Source organism: Microplitis mediator, chromosome 1 (assembly GCF_029852145.1).
Source record: "Microplitis mediator isolate UGA2020A chromosome 1, iyMicMedi2.1, whole genome shotgun sequence".
NCBI lineage: Eukaryota > Metazoa > Arthropoda > Insecta > Hymenoptera > Braconidae > Microplitis > Microplitis mediator.
In genome coordinates, this window is record NC_079969.1 from 9,322,465 (window position 1) to 9,347,695 (window position 25,231).

General features: G+C 30.1%; 2 protein-coding genes across 3 annotated transcripts in view; one reads left to right on the plus strand and one right to left on the minus strand.

Moving 5' to 3' along the window:
- Window positions 1–2,050, plus strand: part of LOC130663261 (uncharacterized) — a 2,905-nt gene extending 855 nt beyond the window's left edge. Inside the window, exons 3-5 of the mRNA XM_057462386.1 lie at window positions 592–1,593; window positions 1,667–1,812; window positions 1,904–2,050. Coding sequence (XP_057318369.1) covers window positions 592–1,593; window positions 1,667–1,812; window positions 1,904–2,050 — 1,295 coding nt within the window. The remainder of the gene's footprint in view (window positions 1–591; window positions 1,594–1,666; window positions 1,813–1,903) is intronic.
- The window catches only part of LOC130674671 (protein artichoke-like), a 196,061-nt gene that overhangs the window by 68,629 nt on the left and 102,201 nt on the right, over window positions 1–25,231 (minus strand). The window contains exon 3 of one of the 2 annotated variants that reach the window (XM_057480082.1): window positions 15,783–15,844. The gene's annotated coding sequence lies outside the window, so the exon portion shown is untranslated. Of the gene's footprint in view, window positions 1–15,782; window positions 15,845–23,224; window positions 23,768–25,231 lie in introns of those variants that run through there. The other variant, XM_057480074.1, reaches the window with a different exon arrangement.

Sequence of the window (25,231 nt, forward strand, 5' to 3'; positions counted from 1 at the left end):
ATAATAATAATAATAATAATAATAATAATAATAATAATAATAATAATAATAATAATAATAATAATAATAATAATAATAATAATAATAATAATAATAATAATAATAATAATAATAATAATAATAATAATAATAATAATAATAATAATAATAATAATAATAATAATAATAATAATAATAATAATAATAATAATAATAATAATAATAATAATAATAATAATAATAATAATAATAATAATAATAATAATAATAATAATAATAATAATAATAATAATAATAATAATAATAATAATAATAATAATAATAATAATAATAATAATAATAATAATAATAATAATAATAATAATAATAATAATAATAATAATAATAATAATAATAATAATAATAATAATAATAATAATAATAATAATAATAATAATAATAATAATAATAATAATAATAATAATAATAATAATAATAATAATAATAATAATAATAATAATAATAATAATAATAATAATAATAATAATAATAATAATAATAATAATAATAATAATAATAATAATAATAATAATAATAATAATAATAATAATAATAATAATTTTGTTGTTACAGTACATCTAACTGTGAAGCCAATAATAAAAAATATCGAATCTAAATCGCAAGTACCTACGAAGCCAGAAATCAGAAATATTGAATCTAAATCGCAAGCACCTACGAAACCAGAAATCAAAAATATCGAATCTAAATCGCAAATAATTCCGGAACCAGAAATCAAAAATATCGAATCTAAATCGCAAACAACTCCGGAGCCAACAATCCAAAATGTCGATACTACATCGCAAGCACCTACGAAACCAGAAATCAAAAATATCGCATCTAAATCGCAAACAACTCCGGAGCCAGAAATTAAAAATATCGAATCTAAATCGCAAACAACTCTGGAGCCAGAAATAAAAAATATCGCATCTAAATCGCAAACAACTCCGGAGCCAGAAATTAAAAATATCGAATCTAAATCGCAAACAACTCTGGAGCCAGAAATAAAAAATATCGCATCTAAATCGCAAACAACTCCGGAGCCAGAAATTAAAAATATCGAATCTAAATCGCAAACAACTCCGGAGCCAGAAATCGAAAATGAATCGCAATCAACTGTGAAGCCAGAAATCAACAATGTAGAAACTAAAGCACATGCACTGGAACGAAAAATATTCCAAAACATAGATGCTAAATGGTTAGCCATCGTTTACAAAAAAAAATCAGTATTCGAATGTGACTGCTCAGAGTCCAACATCGCGAATGGTTTGGAACACGTAGCTCACGGTATTTTAATTTCTCCAAACTCCGTCGCTATCCCCATGGTTAAAAAACTGCCGAAAAAATCTGATTTAGTGATTAGGGTGTACGATATGAAATTAAACTCAACAATAACTAGATCTACTCCTTACCAACAACGTCAAGTTATTTTAGTTCAAAGAAGTAAAAGAAATACCAAAGCAGCACATTTTGAATTATTGGGCTTCAAAGATCCAATTGAAAATGTTGTTTCCCCTAAAAATTATGGAAGTAATTCTGACCATTGCTACCAATTATATTTAAATAAAATTTCAAACGGTAATTATGACTTTTATTATTTTGATTACAGTATCAGCCAGACTATTAATAGATTTAATTTTAATTTTTATAGACTATGTATTCAGAGCAATAAAAGTCAGTAATCATGCTAGCAGTGCAAGCGAAATTAATACCTTGGTACGCCTAACGTATCAAAATCACGTTTTCATGGGTGCAATTGAAACGGCAGTACCTAGAAATGCCACCGAAGCAGTACAGGTAAGAACATTTATCGAAATAATTACAAGCAAAAATTTTTTTTTTTCAATTGTTATTATTATTATTATTATAATGTATTAAATATTTATAGAATTTACCATTCGGAAGTCCTCTGGTCTGTTACAATGTCCAACAATCAACCACTAGTGTGATTGGTGTCAATGTGAACCAGGAAGAATCCGCGCAGTGGAATACGATGTACTATTACATGCGAGCTAGAGGAGTATTTACTGTATAATAAATACACATGTTCGAAAAATTTTTGTTCAACTAATTATGTAAAACTACTTTGTCAAAATTTGATCAAATATAAAAACTGATTGACAAAAAAAAAATTCATTCTTTTATCTTTTTGTATATAAATTTTTTGTGGCCAATCTTGGTCAACTTTTTTCGCCATCGAAAGCTTCAGTGAACGGACATTCTATCAAATTTAACGGGGAATTAACTATCCTGGCGAGAATGCAGAATGGGGAGAAGGGGAAAAAGCAACTTTAGAGAATGGTCCCCCACGGAGAGAGCAACTTTAGGGAGCTTCGACTGTACTGCCCGCATGGAAAAGCTATATATTGTTAAAAATATATAAAAATATATATGGTGAATATGTGATAAATATATGGCGGCAAAAATATATATATTTATGAATATATGTTTTTTACATATATTGGATCATATATTTTTAATAATACATTTCTTTTTATACGATGTTCTATATTTCTCTATATATGTTATCTCATATAATGCTCAATATATTTTCGTCATATATGGATGGTATATATTGTGACGTTATTTTTCGTATGGGGGTCAAATCAAAGTGAACGTCACAAACACCAACGAATTTATTGTATTTACGAGCATGGTAATTCAAGACTTATAATTTAGCTTACAGTAATTTACGATTTTTATACAGATTTTTGATTAAGTTATAGTTTAAGAATTAAATATGGAGTAACGTCTGGCTACAGTTATGGATTTTTGGATAAAGAAAATAAGAATTAGAATCAGAATTATGGAAAATTGTTATGGGTTATGATTTGAGATTAAAGTTTGGGAAAATGATTGTTTGAGTTTTGGATTTTTAGTATTTTGAGTATGTGGACGAGTCAGTGTTACCGTGGAGCGGGACTTAAATTAGTCACCCGGTATCATCTGATGATAGAACCTAGTTCTATCCCTCTGAGACTTCTTGGTTGATTGCAGAGGTCTAGCTGAGATGCTAGTGCTCCAGTATATAAGGAATTTGACGGATGCAGAATGGGATCAGTTTTGGAGTTTTGGTTTGGCAGGCCTCAACAGTAATTTTGTGACCGTTGCTGTTGTGAAAGCCGTTTGGTCATTTTTAAATTATTACTCTGACAGGCCTCAGAGGACAAGTCATGACCACTTGTACCGCTGAGGAAGTCATAGGTCACTTAGTTTATAAGTTTCATGATCCCAGCTGAAGTCTGTTCCAGGAGAGCAACTGCCAAGGATATCCATACTCAGAATGGGTTTAGTGAGTACGTTTGGTGAGGACTTGAGCCTCCAGTTACCGTTATAGTAAAGATTGAGTTGGATTTGAGAATTTAGAATATAGATGTCAGTTATTGATAACGATAGGATTGAGTTTGGGGTTTTAGAATTGAGAATTGAGAAAGAGAAGTCGGAGGGAGACCTTCGAGGAGTACGGACGTGAGCATTGGACTCTAGTCGCTTGAAGCGAGTAGACGTGTGCAGTAATGGCGCTACAGTTCAAGGCATTGCGGAAAGCTACAGATTAAGATTATTGCTACAGAAGTATTGTTTAAAAACAGTGTAAGACGTTACTTGATATTCATTCACCAGACATCAGGTATGAAATAATTATTATAAATAATTAATCGAGTTCGAGTCAAAAGTCTTGAGGTATTATGCTCCTGTTTCAATTAAAGAAAAGATTTAATATCTGAGAGAATTATGAGAATAGTGTTACATTATTAGAGTCACGATCACGTCTTATTCTTAATATTATTTTATAGAAGAATTATAAGAAATATGTTTGATTGATGAACCAATTAGTGTCTAATTAACATCGAAATGAGACCCATGTACATTAGTTTTACGATTTTGCTAAAGAAAATGTTCTAGAGTATCGAATCCATAATGATTGTTCTAGTTTACTAAATATTATCTGATTATCATTTAGTTCTAGTTAATTAACTAATTTATTTGTAAGATATCGATACGTATCGTTTAGACGTCAATTTACTTTCTGTTAAGATTAATTTTAATATATTCAGCATTCGTTATAGAGAAAAATATTATTTGTACTGAGCTATCGTATTTTATTTATTGTTAAATAGAGTTTTGAGATCATTTGTTGTTAAATAAAAGTTGCAAATTTAAAATGAATCTACATGACTTTGGGAATGATGTAACCCGGACCACTCCCTCTCTCCATAAACCTACACACTGAGCGACACCATGGCATACCGTAACTCTGCTTTTAGTTTTCCAGTCTCCGTTTTGTTTTGCTAATAAGTTCTGAGCACTTTGTTAAGTTTTAGTTTTAGTTTTGTCTATGCGTGGTTTTGGTGATAATTCCACAGATCAAAAATTATCCAAAACTTCATGATTTACTGGTTTGGTGATTCCAGTGATAAAAATTACCTGGCGCCCTATTCGTATTGAGACTGGAGGCTAAAGGCAGAGAACGAAGTTATAGCGCAGAAATTAGCGTCTAGTTTTTGTGTTATAATATGTAATTTGTAAAGTATAATATAATAAAATTTATATATATATATATATATATATATATATATATATATATATATAATTACATGAAAACTTATGGGGTTTATTCTACATAATAAATCTACATGTATGTTCGAATCAATTTGCTTTGCCGTATTATGTGAAACTACTTCGCCGAAACTTGAATAAATATCAAAATTGATTGACAAAAGGAAACAAGTTTATTCGAGTATTTGTTTTGTATACAAAGGTTTTGTGGCCTATCTTGCTAAAATTTCGGCAAAATCGAATGCATAAATGATAGAAAATTTAATGTTGACCGAATAAGTAAGACCTTGAACGCGTGAATCGGTGGTTTAGATTTGAACATATCGTAATTGTAAGTTCAAAAGTATAATATTGGGGTCGTAAATTCGAAACCCAAAGTCAGTCTTTTAAACTAAAGTTTATTTGTTTTGAATATTTTACGTAACGCATATAAGAATAAGTTTAAAAAATTGATAAAAGCTCGTTGGGCCTTAAATGATTGTATCAAAAGCTCTTTGTTTAATTGAAACTTGAATCGGAGGTCATCGTTATCGAAAGCTCGGTAACCACTTTAGTCTAGGCGGAAATAAGGTTGAGACGATAGAAGACCGGCCACAAGGCGAATGAGCTTTTGCACCCTTTGGCCATTATCCGCACTACTGGGATTCAGCAGAGGCAACTTGCTAGATTAGTTTCTGATTAAGCCGGTCATGTTCACTCACTTTAAATTGTTCAGGATATTTCACCCGAGCGTTTGCTATTCCCTCACAAAATGTATAATTTTACTTACAAAACTGTATTCAGAAGTTTATATTTACACTTTAGATTATTAAATAATGAACATTAAGATGAAAAATGTGTCTGAAAACGTTTGAAATTAAAAATTACAAGACGAGATGTCTGAGCTTGCAGATTTAAATACCGTGAATTCATTTTAATTACCTATTCGAAGAGCTTTTGGTAAGAAAAAAAATATAAAAGGATCATTTACATTTGATGTAGATAGAATATATCCGAGCTTGCGGAATCTGGGCTTTATTAATCCTTCAAACAATAAAAAAAGAGAGCTTGCGACCTGGAAGATTTCTCATAAGCGATACATAAGTCGAAGTTACAGGCGCATCATAATTTCATTCGATTAATGAAAACTAACATTAAAAGCCCAGAGCTTGCAAGCTTTCGATTTATTAGAGCGCCTGTTGAGAAGCAAATATTCGAATATTTCGATATTAATTTTAATTTCTGTACTTAGTTATTAAATTTACAGTTGAAAGCACCGAGCTTGTGACATCAGATGCGATTTATTGACTTTAATAACAAATTCGTGGTTCAGGAAAGCGCGTCACGAATGACTGAATTATTTCGAGTTAAATGAAATGAGAAAAGCTGTAACTTGCAGCTTTTAATACTTTTAAGATAAGTACAAAATTGAATGTTCGACGAAGATGAGGTGAAGCTCGAATTTGATTAAATTTTAATATTTTGTAATGAACTCAATCTTGCTATGCCACGGATCTTTAATTCTCGAGTGACTCATAATAGAAAGCTCGGCGTCAATGGAAATTAAATCGTCGATAATTCACGATTTGAGAGAAGATAAATAATTTGTCAACGTTAATATATTGAAAGCTCGAGCTCTGAAAACTCGATTAATTATGCTGCACAGCTTTCGTGTTATGGTGAATTGCAAAAGCTCGTGTATGAGGCATCCTATAACAGTGTATATAGAATCGCCGTGTACAATGATTATTGTTAATAGTAAATCTAGTCCTTATCACAAGTACGCTCCGGGGCTGGTGACATCAAAAAGCTCAATTATCAAGCGTATGCTGAATAATGATTCTATTGCGCATCTTATGAGTGGAAGCCTGTTAAATCAAGTGAGTATTAATTGCCCGGGTCGAAAAATTTGATCTGATTTTAGTCTGACTGGACTTGACTTGGACTACTTGGTCTGTTATTGAACTTCTATAAAAATTTTAATCTGTTTTTGATCTACACGGACCGAAAAATTTGATCTGATTTTAGTCTAATTGGACTATTTGATCTGATTTTGATCTTTTACAAAAATTTTAAGCTGTTTTAGATCTGTTGTTTTAAAAAACAATTGCTCTTCAAGCTCAAAAACTTATTAGGCCGGTAAAATAAACCTTCACTGAAAAATTATAATTTTTGTCCGACGATATCTTTGGATAAGATGAACCGATTTCAACGTTTTTGGTGGCAATCGAAAGGGCTCAACAAGACTTAAAACTGATCACATGTTGAGGCGAATCGGACAATTGGTTTATAAGTTATAAGCAAAAAACCAAAAACAAAAAAATTTTTTAATTTTTATTCTTCGTATAACTCGTAAACTACATGACCGATCTACCCCGAAATCTAATCAATTCTAAGTTTTGGAGAGCCCTTTCGATTGCCACCAAGTACGTTCAAATCGGTTCATTCGTTCCAAAGATATCGTCGGACAAAAAAAAGTTCACACACACACACATACACACGGACGTCCACTCGGGAATAGTCAGATTAGCTTCCTAGGACCTCGGAAGGAATCGGACCGAAACCAATAACTTCCGTTTTTTTGAAAATTTGCAATTTTCTTAGCGGGAAGTTAAAAATATTAAGTCACAGAATTGATTTTGTTTTGTTTACTATTTATTTAGTATTTTTTGTTTAAAAATGTCGGCAGTTAATGAAAGTTTGACAGCTTAATTTTCAGTTGTCTTGACTGAATATTTATAGCATTGACTAAAAGTGATAAAATAACTCTTAAAATGTCAAGAAATTTTTCTTATTTACTGGATAAACTCGAAAATATTTTGGCATTAGAAAACATCAATATTCTTGTGCACAGAGAAAAATGTTGGTTCGAAACCTACCAATTTTACAATGCTGTCGACCAAACTTGAAACAGAAACTAAAGCATCCAAAAAATTATTATGCTCTTATAAAAATTATTATGCTGGATCATAATTATTATAATGTATGAAAGTAATTGTTATTAAAGCTTATCGATAAGTTTCTCGCGCGAAATCAGCATTGTGATACAACATAATCATTGTTTATAAGAGCACAATAATTTTCAGGATGCTTCACTTTCTGTTTCAAGTTTGGTCGACAGCATTGTAAGAATTGGTAGGTTTCGAGCCAAGATTTTTCTCCGTGTGACATCTTATTACGGAAGCGCATTAGCATGTTTCAAATACCAAGAAAATTAAAATAAATTTCTAAATCTAGATTATTACTATTCTTATTCATATTTATATCTACATCGTGCAGTCTTACTAACCACCACGCGTTTTTAACCGCTTTACTTGTCGCATTCGCTATCTAATGTTAATTCTCACCATATTTAACTGTATAAAGTGTAAATAAATAACCTAATTATATATTGATAAAGTCTGTGTAATTTTTAATTGTTAAAATTCCATCACACCTAAACCAGATCCTTTTTGCGCATTCGCTCACTTTACATTTTGTTAAATAAAAAAAAATTATTTAACTTATTGCATCTTCAATTTAGAATTGAGAAAGGCAGGAGCATTCGATGATTTCGAGTTGGGTTCGAACCCACGCTCTCAAAGACCGATACCTTTACGGTTTATAAAAAGTCCGGTTTTCGATCTAAAAGCGATTAAAAACAGATTAAAATTTATAGTAAATAAAGTGTGTTTTTGTCCTTAAAACCAATTGAACACAGACCAATAATTATAATAAAAAATTCTGTTTTTAGTCTAAACCCAATTTACAACAGACTAAATATCATACGAAAATAAGTCTGATATTGGCCTAAATAGTAACTAGTACGGACAGAGCAGATTGAATTCCTATATGAAATAAATAAGATTCATAAACTTGAATTAAAGAAAAAATATTTGAATATATCATTTATTTTAAAACAGATCTAATTTTTTGACCCGGGTGTCAAAAATTTTTCTTTCGTTTGTTAAAAGCTCCTGACAAATTAATATATCACATTATTGGATATTAGAGCTTCCGCAAGAGAAAGCTCTGATCAACACTTCAATTACTGAAAGCTAATAATCAGCTTCAGTGTTGCAGTTTATAAATTACAGAGTTTATTATGTGCTTAACAAGTGATGTATTATTGAACTTTAGGCACTAAGCTTGCGAACAGTAACTTCACTGTAGCAGCAGTTACATTAGTTACGACTGTTAATAATTTGATGAGTTTATATGAAAAGCTCAGATTACGTGCCGAACAGCAAAAACATATCATTCATAGTTAACTTATCGCAAGCCCAGGCTTTAAGATTTACAAAAAGGCATAGTAAAGCTCTAAGAGTATACTCAATTTAAAAAAATCCTAAGGAAGCGGTTGGAAATTGAAAGTGTCATAAAAATTATTCCAGTTTTTATTACACTTAAGGTGGATCAGTTTCTATGTAGAATCTACAGTCAACTCTGTCTAAAGGTTCCACGTCGGGACAGGACCATTGCCTGAAGGTTCCCTCCCCACCATCAGCACTTCCCCTACAATATATTCCCCTCGAGCGCCGAGGCGCACGCTAAAACGAACATATTGCGCAATAAACATAACCTCAAAAAAACGTGCATTTAAAGTTAGCGCTCGAAAACTGAATTGTGATTCGTCACTCGAGAAAGCGGGTGGGGGAATATCCGGGAACCTTCAAGCAATGTATCCTGGAACCTATAGACAGCGGGAACCTTTAGGCAGAGAACCTTTAGACAGAGTCGACTGTAGTTTTTTGAGACACTTAATAATCTCTTGTATAAAAGTTTAACCGGCTGCAAGTTTAAGTTTTCACCAGTACAGTAACGAGCAGTAGATCTGCGGTACCGATTTGATGGGGCAGATAACCGAGCTTGCGAGCAGAAAGTTCGATTTATAGAATAGTTCAATTGTCTATAAAAAAAAAACTCAAATTTTAATATGCATTAATCGAATTTTCATAATTTTTGTTCAGAAAAAAGCTCGATGAATATCCGCCACAAAAAGCTCTAGCCCGCATCATGCGATAAAAAAACCTCAAACATGATTCTGAGACTGTAAATTAAATCGATATATGTATATGTATGTGTATGTGTATTACATTCTATTGAATATTTTATTATAACAAGCGAATAATTCATAGTTTAATAAACTCGATTTTTTTCGGTACTAATAACAAATAATATTTACTTTATTCGAAAGCTCCACGGACAATAAAAATAATAATGAAAAAAAAATAAGGGACGTAAAATATATGAGACAGCTCAAAAGCTCTAGCAATCTTCACGTGGCTTCTAAACAATACTGTAAGCTATTTTCTTCACCAACGATGACATACGACGATAAAATATACTCAAGATAAGATATATAGTTAAGTAAAAAATTTATATATAAAAGTGTACAGTTGAGGTCGTTGTAAAAAGCTTTATAATAAACGGAGAGCTTTCAAGTTATTTTCATTAACTTTTTTGTTCTTTTTATTTTTTATCGCTCACTTCACTTGTAACTAGGCCATTTGTGATAATGTTTATTGAACCGGATAAAATAAATAAAATCTAAATATATATATATATATAGAACAAGGTTAGTAGATTACTCTTGTTATAACAAGTATGCACTAAACAGTCGACTAGGAGCTTTTAAATATTAATGAACTCTAAAGTTCACGGTGCAGCTTTCAATTACAATCAATAGTGTACGGATGTTTTCAGTTGTTACCATTTAAATATATAAATAAATTCATTTTAGAAAAGAGCTTTTTTTAGAGACATAAGTATGCTAGACCAAATATTAATTTTACGGTACATTTTTTGTAGAAATAAAATTTCTTTCTCCTATAGAATATTATTTTTTTAAAAAAGGGGTAAAATAGGCCGCATTTCTAAAACTGATCACTTTAAAATTTGTACGAATTCTGAATTCGAAATGAATTTCTCAAAATTTTGAAATATTGATGATAAGAAATTTTTTTTTCACAAAAGTATCCCATTTACCCCACAATAAAATAGCCTATTATTTCTACAAAAATGCTTGTTCACAAAAAAAAAAGCTTTTTTCTTAATTTTTTTTCTCTTCCTCACAAATAAATAAGTACTTGAAATATTTTGTTTCAGATTTAGTTGCTTTCAAAGAGTCTTTACGTCAAAGCTTTCCTAAATTTTTTTTCTATATATATATATATATATATATATATATATATATATATATATATATATATATATATATATATATATATATATATATATATATATATAAGCAAATAAGAAAGTTCATGCACATCAAACAGCTTTTTAAGTCTTTGATTTATTTTTTTTTCAAAAGAATTATTTTTCGATGTATCTATATGTATACAAATATATATTAAATATATAAAATGTAAATCCGTTGTCAAGAATAAGAAATACATAAAAATCAAAAACTTTTATTAAAAAAAAAATTATTATTATTTAATTTTTAACGTTCATAAATTGTGAACTTTTACGTAATCATATTTATTCATGTATATCGGGTTATTATTGAGTTATTTGTATTGTATATATATATATATATATATATATATATATATATATATAGAGAGAAAGAGAGAGAGAGAGAGAGAGAATATAAAATATAAAGGATATAAAATTACAAAGAGATGGAATAAAAAAAAAAAAAAAATAAAAATAAATAAAATAAAATAAATCAGAGAGATAGTGTATTCAATCAATGAATACTATTGTGTCATTTCCCATGGGTATTTTATTCTGTCGGATCCAATTGATATAAACACTTGCAAAGGTATAAAAGTAAATCAAATGAAATTCATGTAAAGGTTATTTGATATTTGTATCATTTGTACGAAAACGGCTTAATTAGAAAAATTTATCTAGATTTACCAGATTATATTTTTGCCCCTCAAAACAGTAAAGGGAAGATATTCCTGTGAGAAATAACCGATAGATGAAAATATCACTAAATTCTGGATTTATTTGTTTCTTACCGAATTTTTTTATTTTTAGGAATAGTTATCCTAGGAAATGTAATAACGTATATTGTCACGGGTTTTTCACTACCGGGAATTGATGTCTGAATACACTAACTATTTGGCAACCTTGTTTAATAATTATTAGTTGGGCGCCAGGTGATTTAACAACCACCAATAAACAAATCTTGAAATGTCGGCTCAGGGTGGCGGGTCGGGGAAAGGTCAGACACTTAAAATTAAGATCAAATAATTGTTCAGAATTTAAAAAAAATTAATTTATCGTATATTCAACAAACCGAATAAATTGATCGGTATCACAAATAAAAATAAACAGTTTATAATACTCAGTTAATCATACGGTGCATATCTCATTCAACATACAGATTGATCATTAAATCGATATCTTAATAGAGTTTCGGTTATCAGTTACAATAATGCTCGGAAAACAATAGTTGTATTCGTTCTAAATTACAAAGTCAGTTTATTCTCAAAACAACAGTTCGGTTGACGAAATAGAATAAACTTAAATTTAATTTTTTCGACTCACACACACACCGGTACGTCTTAACGAAGTACTTGACGAATGACATCAGAGTATTTTACACGGCTAAGCTGCAAGACTGCCGTTGCGAATGAGACACTGATAATCCGTAGTTCTCGGAAACCGGAGCGAAAAAAATAAAATAACATAAGATAATTTTATTTCAACCACTCGTTCGAATCACCAAAAAAAAACAGGCGTACACGTTCATCAGTTTCACGCCGATGCTTCAGCTTGTTCACTTGTTCATAAAAAGCGGATTATTGTTCAATCGAAATTACTTTAATACTGGTTAATTGCTCGTTGATCAAATTCGGATTGTTCAGAAGTCGTAATTGAAATTGTTTTTCTTGGTCGGAATTGAATGGTTCAAAACAATAGTATATTACGTACCTTGGGAGGAAAGTAGGATATTCCAACCCGTGTGTATAATTGCCTACCCGAACCGAAGGCAAGAACACGTTTTTTGAACCCTTTCCGGGTTTGGAGTCTCGGTGTGAGCTGTGTGGGGATAAAACCAATCACAGTTCTTAGTAAGGCTGTGTGAGTATCGGTTCAATCGTATTAGTGCATGCATGCTCCCCCTTCTACTATTCTTCTGCCCCTTCTTTACTAAATAGGCTAGCGCTCTCTCACTTAAAAATGAAGACGTACGATTCAAATTAAGAGTAGGGATTCAAGGTCATCTGGGAAGGGCTTAAGGGCTCGACATTTAAATGAAAATAGTTAGAAAACAATGTGGAATTTTGAGAAAATTTCTGAGTAGTAAAATTATCCACACGAAAAAACAATTGTGGTTCTTCTTACCACAATATTATAGTAGCGAGTACTCCAATATGTAATAAAAGATACTACATAAATAGTACTGACGTTATTATACACGTGTGGTTGAGGTTATTCCAAGTTAGAGTTGGCATTACTTTACTCCAACTTGTAGTAACCTCAACTACAGCTGCTGTTGTAGCAACGTCACTTCTTTTTCCGTGCACAATAAAGATCCTATGACATTTTGTGATAAGTCTGATAGTTTCGCGGGAAAAGTAAAGAGATCTCATAATTCAATATACATTTGACTTCAAGCTCAAATAACTTTTGAACGGATGGATTTATCAAAAAATCACAGGAGACTTTTTTTGTAGAGCGTTTCATTCCCTACAAAATACACCCTGAGCTTATCTGTACAATGAGCCGTTGCCGAGGTATAAAATTCTAAAATTAGAATAATTTTTTCCCATGTTTTTCAAACAGAAAATCAAAAGAAGAAAAAAGTCGGCTTTTTTTTGGCCCTCTTAAAATCGATCGGAAGACTATTTTTTTATGAACTTGACATTAAAATGAAAATAACTAGAAAACAATACGGAATTCGAAAAAGCTTTATTGGAAATAACTTCTGGAGAATAAAATTGTCTACAAAAAAGGTCTTATGAAAATTTGTAATAGGTCTGATAGTTTACCCGGAAATGTAAAAAGATCTCAAAATTTAATATGAATTCGACTTCAACCTTAAATAACTTTTGAACAAATAGATTTATCAAAAAATGATAAGAAACTTTTTTTGTAGAGCATTCAATTACCTATAATGATATGCCTGCCAATTATTCCTATGACGCATCGTTAGCTACTTATAAAAATCAAAAGACACAATACAAAGTTTTTCCATGATATTCTAATGGAAAATAGAAAAGTGCGATGAGGAACCTCTTAATATTAAGAGCTCTAATTTTCACAGGCTTCTTTTTTTATCTAAATAAAACTTTTGAACCTGTTTCCGAGAAAAAAAAAATTTGTTATTTTTTGGATCACCCTAATATATGTATAATTTGAATTTAACTTCCTTTAACAAAATTGAATTTATTTTTTTAATTTGTCAGGTCATTTCAAAAATAAAATATTAACACAATTCCGTCAATATAAATTATAAAAGAAAAGTTGAAAGATGTCAAAAAAAAATTTTAATAGAACAAACGGATTTTTATATTTACTTAATAAAGGAAAAGATATTTTGGCAAGCTGTCAGCGAACTAAGCGATAAAAATATATATGAAACTGACAAACCGAATTTCAATAAATTATGAGTGAGCGACGAAATTTATAAAACCGTCATTTCGTATTTCCTCGTTTATTCATAAAATATCTCTGAAATATTAATTTACGAAATTACTTAAATTAAATCGATTCTGAATGTATTTATATATTATAAGAAAATGTATAATTTCTCACTTGAATATATATAGATTTTATTACATATATAAGCGAGAAATGATATGAATGTCATTGTTCGAAGTAAAATTTTACTCCCATTAAAAAAGGTTCTATGATTGAAATAAAAAATTAATTATTAAATACTCCTCTCGAGAATTAAAAATTTAAGTTTTGATATTATTCTACTGCAAACAAGTTGTGATGATTCGAAAATTTTTACACAAATAAGACAATGAGATTTCAATGGAATTATGAATCTAATCGCGGATTCATATAACAGTAGGATATAAAAATAAGTGGGATGATTTGGCGTGAAAATTATAGACAACCCGAAAAAATTAAAAATTAATAAAAAAACATTAAGCTATCGATAATGGAAACGCCAGAACAACCCGGAAAAAATATTTTTGTAGCGTTGTTAAGAAAATTGTATAAAATTCTGTAATATTTTATATAATAACATAGAATTTTATAACATAAAATTAACAGAATTCTATTAAACTTTAATAAGTTCCATAAAAATTTATGAAAATTTATTTTATTTCATAAGATAGTATGAATTTTTCATCAAGTCTTAGAAAGTTGTATAAAATATTATGAAATAATATCAAATTGCTTAACATCTTGGTACACGAAATATATGAAATCCTATGAAATTTTGTTGAATTTCAAAAATTCTTCGAAATTTTTAAAAATTCTTTAAGCTTTGATAGAAATTCATAAGTTTGAATCCAGTATTGAAGAGAAAAATTTTATGAAAACTTTTGTACTTTTGTATTCTTGAAGCTATATGACATTTTGTAAAATGTAAATCCAGCCGTGAAAAAAATTTTTTATAAAATTCTAGTGTTATGAAATGGTACAAAGTTCTGTCAAATTCTATATGAATTCATAAAACTTTATTGCACAAAATTTACAGAGTTCGTAAAATTATATCAAGTCATTGCTTCTGTTGCGATCTATAAAAACTTTGTAAAATTTTATTTGTTATATGTTATATACTTTATTATGCAATTATAAGTTCGTTCAAAACTATTTACAATTGATTATGAAAGTTTAAAGCTCCATAGAGCTTGAAGAGCTCAAAAGTTTAACAATAATAACATTTTCGAGCTCTCTGAGCTCGAAAACAGCTGGATGTTTTAGGGTTGGTTTACAGGGTCAGCCGTTTTCCACATTTTTCACTTTGAAACTAAACGCAGTATTTTCTTAAATTGAAGTTCTTTATTTTTTGCATACTCTCTAAACATGAATTAGTGAAAATAAGTGAATATTCATTAATTCCAAGTGCAAACCGAACCACTAATTTCAAAAAGTGGTTCGGTTGGCACTCAAAATTAGTGAATATTCGCTTATTTCACTTATTCATGTTTAGAGAGTACTTTCATTGTTTTAGTTTGATGAATTTAACTTTTTATCAAATCATTAAATTATTATTTCATGCATAGAAAAATTAATCTCTTTTAATTCTTTGCCACAAAATTTCTGAATTAAAAGTTATCTTAACATTTAACTCAAGATGTATAATTGAATTTATTTATTTTTCTTACCAGAGTCCAAGTGAACAGAAATATTAATTCTAAGCCATCTAGCGGTTTCGAAGTCAACTTACCTGAAAACAAAAATTATTTATTAGATAATTGGTTCGTAAAATAAGTTATCAGTTAAATTATGACTAAAATTTTTTTAAATTCAGTTAAGATCTATTTTGAAGAAAATTTTCTTAGATAAATTATTTTTAATTTGTAATAATTTCAAATGCTATAATTTTAAATTTCAAGGGTGAGGATGCAAAATTTATTTGGATAGAAATTAAAATAAATTAAGCAAGCAAGTAATAAGGTAAGAAACCCAGTATCCGATCACTCATGTATTTGTATATCTTTATTTACTAAATTTGAATAAAAATTTAATATGAAATAAAAGAAAACATTAAATGATTTTTTTAACTTCCCGCTAAGAAAATCGATGAATTTCGAAAAAGACGGAAAGTTGTTGTTATCACCCCGATTTTCGAAAATCGAGTTTTCATCAGATGTCGACGTTTTGAGGTCCTAGGAAGCTATTCTGACCATTTTCAGATTGATGTCCAAGTGTGTGTGTGTGTGTAAACTCTTTGTAACTTTTTAACTAATGAACCGATTTTGATGGTTAAGGCAGCAATCGAAAAAGTTTGTTGACCATCAACTTTCCTGAAAATTTCTGATCATTTGATCATGTAGACTCCAAAATATTGGCGAATTACGAAAAAAAAACTTTTTTTTTTAGTTTTTTATTGATTTCTCAGAAACGACTTAAACGATCGACTTCAAAATCTAATCAGCTTTAGAACTTTATAAGTCGCGTCGGATGCCACCTCAACCATCAAAATCGGTCAATTCGTTCGTGAGATGTCGTGGGAGAAATAAATGCTAAAAAACGTTTTTTTTACGAAAACAATGGCATACAATAGTATATTGCATAGTTATGATACTAAGATAGTCTTTATGTTAAAGACTATCTGAGTATCCTACTATGCACTATATTTTATTCAATAATTGCCTAATTTACGCGATTCATGACAATCTGCGAAGTCTGTGGCTGTTTAGCGACACGGTGCACCCACAAAATTACAAAAAATCGTTGGCTTTAAAATTCAGAATTCATATTTAATTGATTTAAAATTTACTCGGATGTTTCAATACAACCACGCGGTACCCGACTAGAATTTTTCATTAGGGCCTGACGAGGTCCTTATCGGGTTAACCTTATTTCAAATAAGGTCCTGATCAGGGTATCCTAACGAGGATCCTGATATGGATGTAACGCTTAAGACCCATGAGGTCCTTATTGGGATTGCCTTATCAGGTCCTTACCAGGATATCTTCATCAAATCCTTATCAGGATTACCTTATTAGTAATTATTTTTTAAAAAATATTAAATTGCAAAAAAAAAATAAGAGAATTTTAATTTGATCGAGAATGTTATCTATTGTATTGAGAGCATTAATTAGAGAAAGTAAACATATTTTTTATTGATGAAAAAATCCCGATAACTGCTGGGCTCGAACCTGCGTCCTTTCGATTCAAAGTCCTCGATGCTATCCACTGGGCTGACATACACATGTGATCTTGAAAGTGTGAATATAATATTCATTATGATGTCAAAGAATAACTGATAAAGAAGTAAAAAATCTGTGCCACAATGATTGACGTGATTTTTATATAATATTCTTTTGTACTTTTTTAAATTTTTAGCCTGTAAATGAAATATTTAAAGGGATGGGATAGCTTTTTTTTGAATAAGGATATCCAGATAAGGTCCTGATCAGGAACTCGTCAGGTTGACCCGATGGCAAATGACTGTTTTTTAAATAGAGATATCCTGGCGAGGTCCTGACGAGGTCCTGATCAGGAACTTGTCAGGTTGACTTGATGGCAAATAACTTTTTTGTTAATAGAGATATTCTGACAAGGTCCTGATCGGGAGCTTGTCAGGTTGACCCGATGGCAAATAACTTTTTTGTTAATAGAGATATTCTTACGAGGTCCTGATCGGGAACTTGTCAGGTTGGCCCGATGGCAAATAACTTTTTTTTTAATAGAGATATCCTGGCGAGGTCCTGATCAGGAACTCATCAGGTTGACCTGATGGCAAATAACTTTTTTTTGAAGAGGGATATCCTGATGAGGTCCTGATCAGGAACTCGTTAAGTTGACCCGATGGCAAATAACTTTTTTTTGAATGAGGATATCCTGACGAGGTCCTGATCAGGAATTCGTCAGGTTGACCCGATGGCAAATAACTTTTTTTTTGAATAGGGATATCCTGATGAGGTCCTGATCAGGAACTCGTCAGGTTGACCTGATGGCAAATAACTTTTTTTTGAATAAGGATATCCCGATGAGGTCCTGACAAGGAACTTGTCAGGTTTGCCCTAATAAGGCAAACCTTATATTAACCTGATAAGGTCCTTATGGTACTTCAGGCAAATCAGGAAGGAATTCTAGTCGGGATATATAACCAACTCCCCGTATGATGGATTGAAGTAACCATATTTAGTGTACTAGCCGTTCAACATGGATTTTGACAAAAAACTTTAAGTCATTCAACGAGTTCTTACGATGAGCTCAGTTAAAAATCTTGAGACGCGTGGTGAAATGTCATTTCACCACTCACTTTTCACAACGCCGGTGAAAGTCGAGGACATCTATTTTGATTTTCCTCAACTTCTTTGCACCGGTCGGTAAACAGCCGTTTAGGGTTCGCAACGCAGACGTCATAAAGCGCGCAAGTCAGGCCTGCGTTGAATAAAAGTATTTTCGAGCTCGAAGAACTCAAATATGTATTCATTACAATGTTTTCGAGCTTAAGGAGCTCGAAAACAGCGGGAAGTTTTGGGGCTGGCCTGCAGGGTCAACCGATAGACAGATTTTTTTCACAATTTTTATCAGTAACATTCCGAGAAAATTTAAAAGGAAATCGAATGTAAAAACTTCCATGAAAATTTATAATTTATCAATTTTTAGTACCTTCCTGTTTATGAAATCAAATTTGTTTAAAGCCAGCTAGCTAGTGATGAAGAATGACCGTCATTTTAAGTTTCGGTCACAAGACGGTCCGCTGACGGTCATGTGACCGACAATCCTAAATGACGAGCCTGTTCAAACGTGAAATGACCGTCAAAAATTTTTTGGTTAGAGACCGTCATTTTGAACCGTCAAATTATTCTTTGTCACAAATTCGGTCAGTAACCTAGCTAGACGATATGTGACCGTCATTGAATTTTGGTCACAAATTAACGTTTAGTCGAGAATTTTTTCAGTCACAACCAACTAGATGATTAGACGCAATCTTTTTCTTTTAAATGATTAAAAAAATTATTTTTCCCTCCGTATTCTTATATTGTGGTATTTTCAAGAAAATAGTGGTTTTAAAATTTTAATTCATAAAAAAAGTTATCAAGGCGTTTGTAAAATGTCGCCACAATTGTGACAGTTCACCATTTTATGATCAGTCCGCTGACGGTCTTGTGACCGTGACGGTCAAAAATGGCTTGACCGGTCAGAATCGCATCGCTACACCGAGTAGTCACGTTTTAAGTAAGGAATTGAAAATTAATAAATTTATTGATTGAAAATAATAATTGGCGTAAGGGAAATCGCACTTAAATTTCAAAATATGAATTTTGAAGTCATAATTAAAACGTTAATTATGGGAAATAATTATATCGAGCTGCTGTTAGTTGTAAATTAAAAATGACATTGTCAAGATGAAAAGACTTTTTAATTAGTAATTTTAATCAATTAAAAATTCCATTAGCTCTTTTAATAGCAACAAATTGCAGTCAAATACAATAATTATAATAACATCAGTAATAATACCAATCATAATGATGATAACAATGTTCGAATTATTAACATTCTGTTGAATCAACGTCATTACGTTGATGCGGCTTCAATTATACGTAAAAATGTAAAAGTTATTACAGGTGTTTTGTTAAATGTACAATTGAAATATGTCGAGTCCCTTTTTCGTTGTTAATTATGCCGTTGATCAAACGAACCATTACGCGTTATTGATGCGACAGAAATTATGGAGAGAAAAAAAGTTGATGAGAGGGTAGGAAGCCAGGGGGTGAAAAAAAAAGAGTGGGAAAGGTATTGAATGGAATCAGAGTAAAGAGTACTTAATATTACAGTCGTATGAATAGTATCACTCGGGAAATGTTTATGCATTTATTAAATTCGAGTCATGTATGTAAATTTAATATTTATGTGCATTAAATATAAGCTATTGATAATTCAGAACTATTGTAAATTACTTTTTTAAATTTTTCACACGTATATATATTAGGGTGTTTCGAAAAAATTCGAATTATGTTTTTCTGGGACAGGTTCAAAAGTTTCATTTTGATATAAAAACACGTCTGTGAAAATTAGAGCTCTTAAAGTTGAAATTAATTCCACTTTTCTATTTTCCTATGATGCATCGTTGGCTAGTTATAAAAATCAGAAAACGCAAAAAAATTTTTTCCATGTTATATAGAAAAAGCGATGCAAAACCTCTTAATGTTAATATTAAGGTAGCAATAATTTTCACAGGCGTATTTTTCAATCTAAATGAAACTTTTGGACCTGTGTCTGAGAAAAAAAACAAAATTTGAATTTTTTTTAAACACCCTGATATATATATATATATTAGTGATCCCTATAAGGGTAACATTAGTAGCCAAAAGACCTATGACATTGAAATTTGAAATGAATATTAACTTCGACACAAGAAAATGAATGATGTAAATTTTTTATCGAAAATCAACTGTTAGGGAGTTTTGCAAGGGCGTAAAAATGTGAAATCTCTCTGTTTTTAACTAAAAAACCTACAGGCTCGAAATCCAATATTAAGAATTGTCATGATACAAATTTTTTTTCGAAAATTCATTCCATAGAGGTTCGAGGGGGCGTAAAAAATTAAAATTTTCTCGTTCTTGATCTTAAATACCTATAGTCTTAACGTTCAAAGCAGACATTTTCTACGGTCAAAGAAAATCGATGGTAAATATTTTTTTTATGAAACTAAATCGTACACTGTAAAAAATTTTGGGGAAAAATGACCTCGAAACTTGACACGGTTGTGTAGTGTGAAACATTGGTGTAAAAAATCATTGGTGTAAATTCATGAGCAACAGATAATTATTGAACATTTTCAACTACTTAATCAATGACTATATTGATTTTATTTAGATAGTAAATAGTATTTTGAAAGTTTTAATATTTTTACAATCACTTTTCTTAAAAGGATATGCCATCTATTTTCTTTCTCACACACATGTGAACAAAGGAAACGGTTTTTGTTGCACTTACAATAGCAGATGGAAATTTCAAATGAGCCGTTCTCAGATATAAACTGAAATTTCTGAACGAGAAGCATTTCATTCGATAAATGATAACTTTACGCATCGAATGAAATATTTTATATAATGATTTGGGTCATCTATGAAAACGGTTCATTTAAAAATCACCTATTTCACTCTCTTTCAACGGAAAATTATCATAAATTACATATTTATGCGCTTGACGGTGTAAAACCTTTTAATTCACACAGCCTAAATTTGACACGATATGTGGTGTAATTTTCACATCGAGTTCAGAAATTTTTTACAGTGTATGAGACCAGCAGGGGTGATGAAAATGGAATTTTACCCTACGTTATTACCAATTACAACCTTTTTTCTATAGAAAGGGATGGGAGAGTAAGAATATAATATAACCATTTAACGTTACAAAATACCCAGCGATGCGGATGGGTAAAGGCTAATATATATAATATATATATACATATAGGGTGGGTGGAGGGCGGGCAAAACAGGGTATCTCCAATATTTCATAAAAAAAAAAAATTTTTTTAATATTCCACTATCACTTTTGTAAATATAATAGAGCATTATTTGAATTTTTTTGTTAAACTTTTTTAAAAATCGAGTATCAGTCAAAAAATGTAAATGACTTTTGTTTTATGATAAAAACTATAAAAAGATTTTTGTTCTTCCTTTGTATCCAATAATTATGTAAAATGAAGTTTTTCTCTATATAAATTACTTTTACAAAAAATTTTATTTTATTTAAATTTATTTAATATCCATTTTTTTTTTCACTTTTTTTGGAGGGTAACCCATTTTGCCCGCAAAAATGAAATTTTTTTTTTTTTTTAATGGCAACTGAAAAGTTTTTTTCATTTACTCCGGATATCATGAAAAAAAAAGATTTAGCGTATTTGAGACCTCGAAAACTAAGTATTTCTTCAAGTACCCCGTTTAGCCCCCTCCCCTATATGTATATATTTTTTTATAAGCGAAAATACAAAGTGAATTTAAATGATTTTGAATGTTTGATTTGTATTTTAAAAATTTTCATTAAAATAATAAATTTATTTTTAATATTTTGCGTGCAACAGACGTTCAATTGATAAATTTCATAGGAACTATCGTATTTATTTATATGTAGTATGATTTTTGACCGAGTTATCAGCTGTCAAATTTAGCCCCGTCAAAATCACACTCATCACCCTGACAGCCGATAACTTGCGAACCATTCATCGCCAACTAATATCCAGATAGTGTTTCCGAAGCACCAATTGCACTTTGAACCCGTCCGTTAACTCGTTTTTCTTTTTTTTTTTTTTTTTTTTTCATATAAAAACTTCACGTTTCTCTAATCGTTAATTCAAATCACCGGGTCATGAATTTTAAAATCACCAATTCAACAATTTTTATTAATTTCACTACCAGAAATAAATTTCGTCGCTAATTAACTTTTTTCTGTACACTGGTCAATTTAATACTTGATTTTTTTAAAGCTTATTTTAACATTTTTTAATTCTTTACAAAAACTTCGAAAACAAAGATAAAAAAATTTCTGACGTCAAATAAAGTCAAAACTTTTTTTTTCTTTTTTCGAAAAAACCGAAGAAACCTTAAAACAAAAGTTTCGAGCCGAAATAAACTTTCACTAAGAAAAAAAAATTGAACGAATGTTGATGTTTTAAAAATCAAAGGTCTCACTTATGTCGAATTTCGATTTAAAGTTCCAATGGCAGAATTTTATTGAAATTTTATTGTGTTTTACTAGAAAAATATGTGAAATTAATTGACTGAAAATTTGAAATTTAAATGGAATCCAGTTTATTGGCAAATATATGTATATACATATATATTCAAGAACCTCGAGTGGATAGACAATATTTATTCTGATCACGTTCTGTGTCTTCTTCAAATCTTTAAAGAAACAGATAAAAAAAAACCAAAAAAAATTGTCACTTTTTTTCGAATTTTAAAAAGACACTATCAGCTTATCACCGGAATTAAAATACACAAAAAAAGTAAATAAATCAAACAAAAAAAAAATAAGTAAATAAAAGGAAACGTTGGAATTAATTATTTTTTTTGTGAAATTAAAAAAAGAAGAATCTTTTGAATAATTTTGATGTAGGCAGTAAAAAGCAGAGATAACTTGCCTAAAAAAAATGCTTGCTCCCTCAAGTGGTACGAGTACACGATTCAATGTTTTCAAGACTAAGATTTTACGATCTAGGTCAAAGTAATTTTTTTCTCCTGCTTTATTAATCTGGGAATTCAATACATAAATGATATTTTTTTTCCATACAAATAATTAAAACTTGAATAAATTAAATTCTTAATTTTTCATTCAAAAAAATTATCATAATCACGAATTTTAATCAAAACAAAAAAAAAATGTCTGCTAAAAAAAAAGTTTATAGAAAATTCACGTAAAAGTAAAATCAGAAGTGAATTATCCGCAATCACATGACACTAATTTTAAACCAGTTAAATATTCCAATTTTTTTTAATTACAAATCACACACACTCACACACACGCACAAAATAAATTAATTGATTATGTGAAGGAATTTGTTTTTTAAATTATCGATTCACAATTATTAATACACTCAATTAATTGAGGGTGATAATTATTTAAACAAGACACCTGTATACAAATATATATAAATACTTATATATATAAACAGAGATGATGTCAGGTCGCGCGGCCACGCAAGACTGCCACTCATTCGGTTGTCTGACTTGTACCTGACTCAACCTACTGCGCCGGCCACTATGTTCTCTGTATATAGTATACGCAGTGTATATATATATATATATATATATATATGTATATATATATTATAAAACTAAGCTTTAATTTTGTGAAACTGACGGCAGTTGTATAAAAGTAATTTACACTTAGTTATTTATTTTATCGATTATTAAATAAATAAATAATAAAAAAATTAAATAAACTTACTCGAGTATTTGAGTTATAAATTATTTATTTGATTCAAGTACTTTTGAATTGTATAACCAGCTATTTTATTATTTGACACGAAGAAACAAAAAGAAAAAAAAATTTCTCGATGGGGATTCGAACTCGCAACCTTATTTTCACTTTACTTTCTCAGAAAACTTATATCGTTAACTGGCAGCTGTAGGACCTCGATAACTAATTCATCGATTTACTCGTCGGATAGCTCATTTTTTTCAGTATTCAATTTTTTATAAAAAGATTTCAATCGAATTTCAGAATTTTTCGAGTTGGTAACTTACTGTTTTTATTCCACCAACACAAATCTCTTAATAGATGAAACTTCCTTCAAGTACACAAAAATCCTTTTAAAATGAGTACCAACATCACTACATTTAAAAAAATATCACATATGTATGTATACTATATATTTAAATATATCCTTGTAGGTACTCATTTGAAAGCTCACAAAAAACTCTATACACCCCTTAGACAAAAAAAAAACATCTGTGCTCATTTTACCCCAACAATTACAACTTTTCATTACCACCAGTTTTTCTTCAAGGCCTACTTTAATGAGTTGTAATAAATAAATAATTAATGGACACAAACAACCTTTACAAGAGCCCTTTTCCGACTTTAATCACAATGTTTTAGCGAAACCTTTGTGGCAATTATTGATATTTACTTCCGTCGTAGAGAAACTATACGCAAAAGTAAAAGCGCCGTTGTACGAACCGAGTTTTGTAAAGTCTCATGTTGTTAAGGACCAGAAAGTTATATACTGCTTGAGCAGTGATAGATGTAGATTTTCTCCTCTATATACCTACATATATATAGCTTTAGAACGGAAGTTTTGCTTTGAGCTTGCACTCGCGAATACCACAATTGGCTACTGCTGTACCTCAACAGCAGTACCACTACCACTACCAGCATCAATTCTACACTCTGTTTTCTTCTTCTCTATATACTACTACTACACAATATATATGTTCACAGTTGGATGAATATTTAACTCGTAAACTTATGACCACATTTCACATATGTTACTCACAATTCTATATTATAATTCATATTTTTGTTTATTGCAAAACAAACTTCACTAAAGTAATTGTAAAAAATGGCGTTTATTTTAATTGATAACAGAACATCATTTCTATCTCAATTAAATAGAAATTTCACCGGCGAAAAGATATTTCTATAA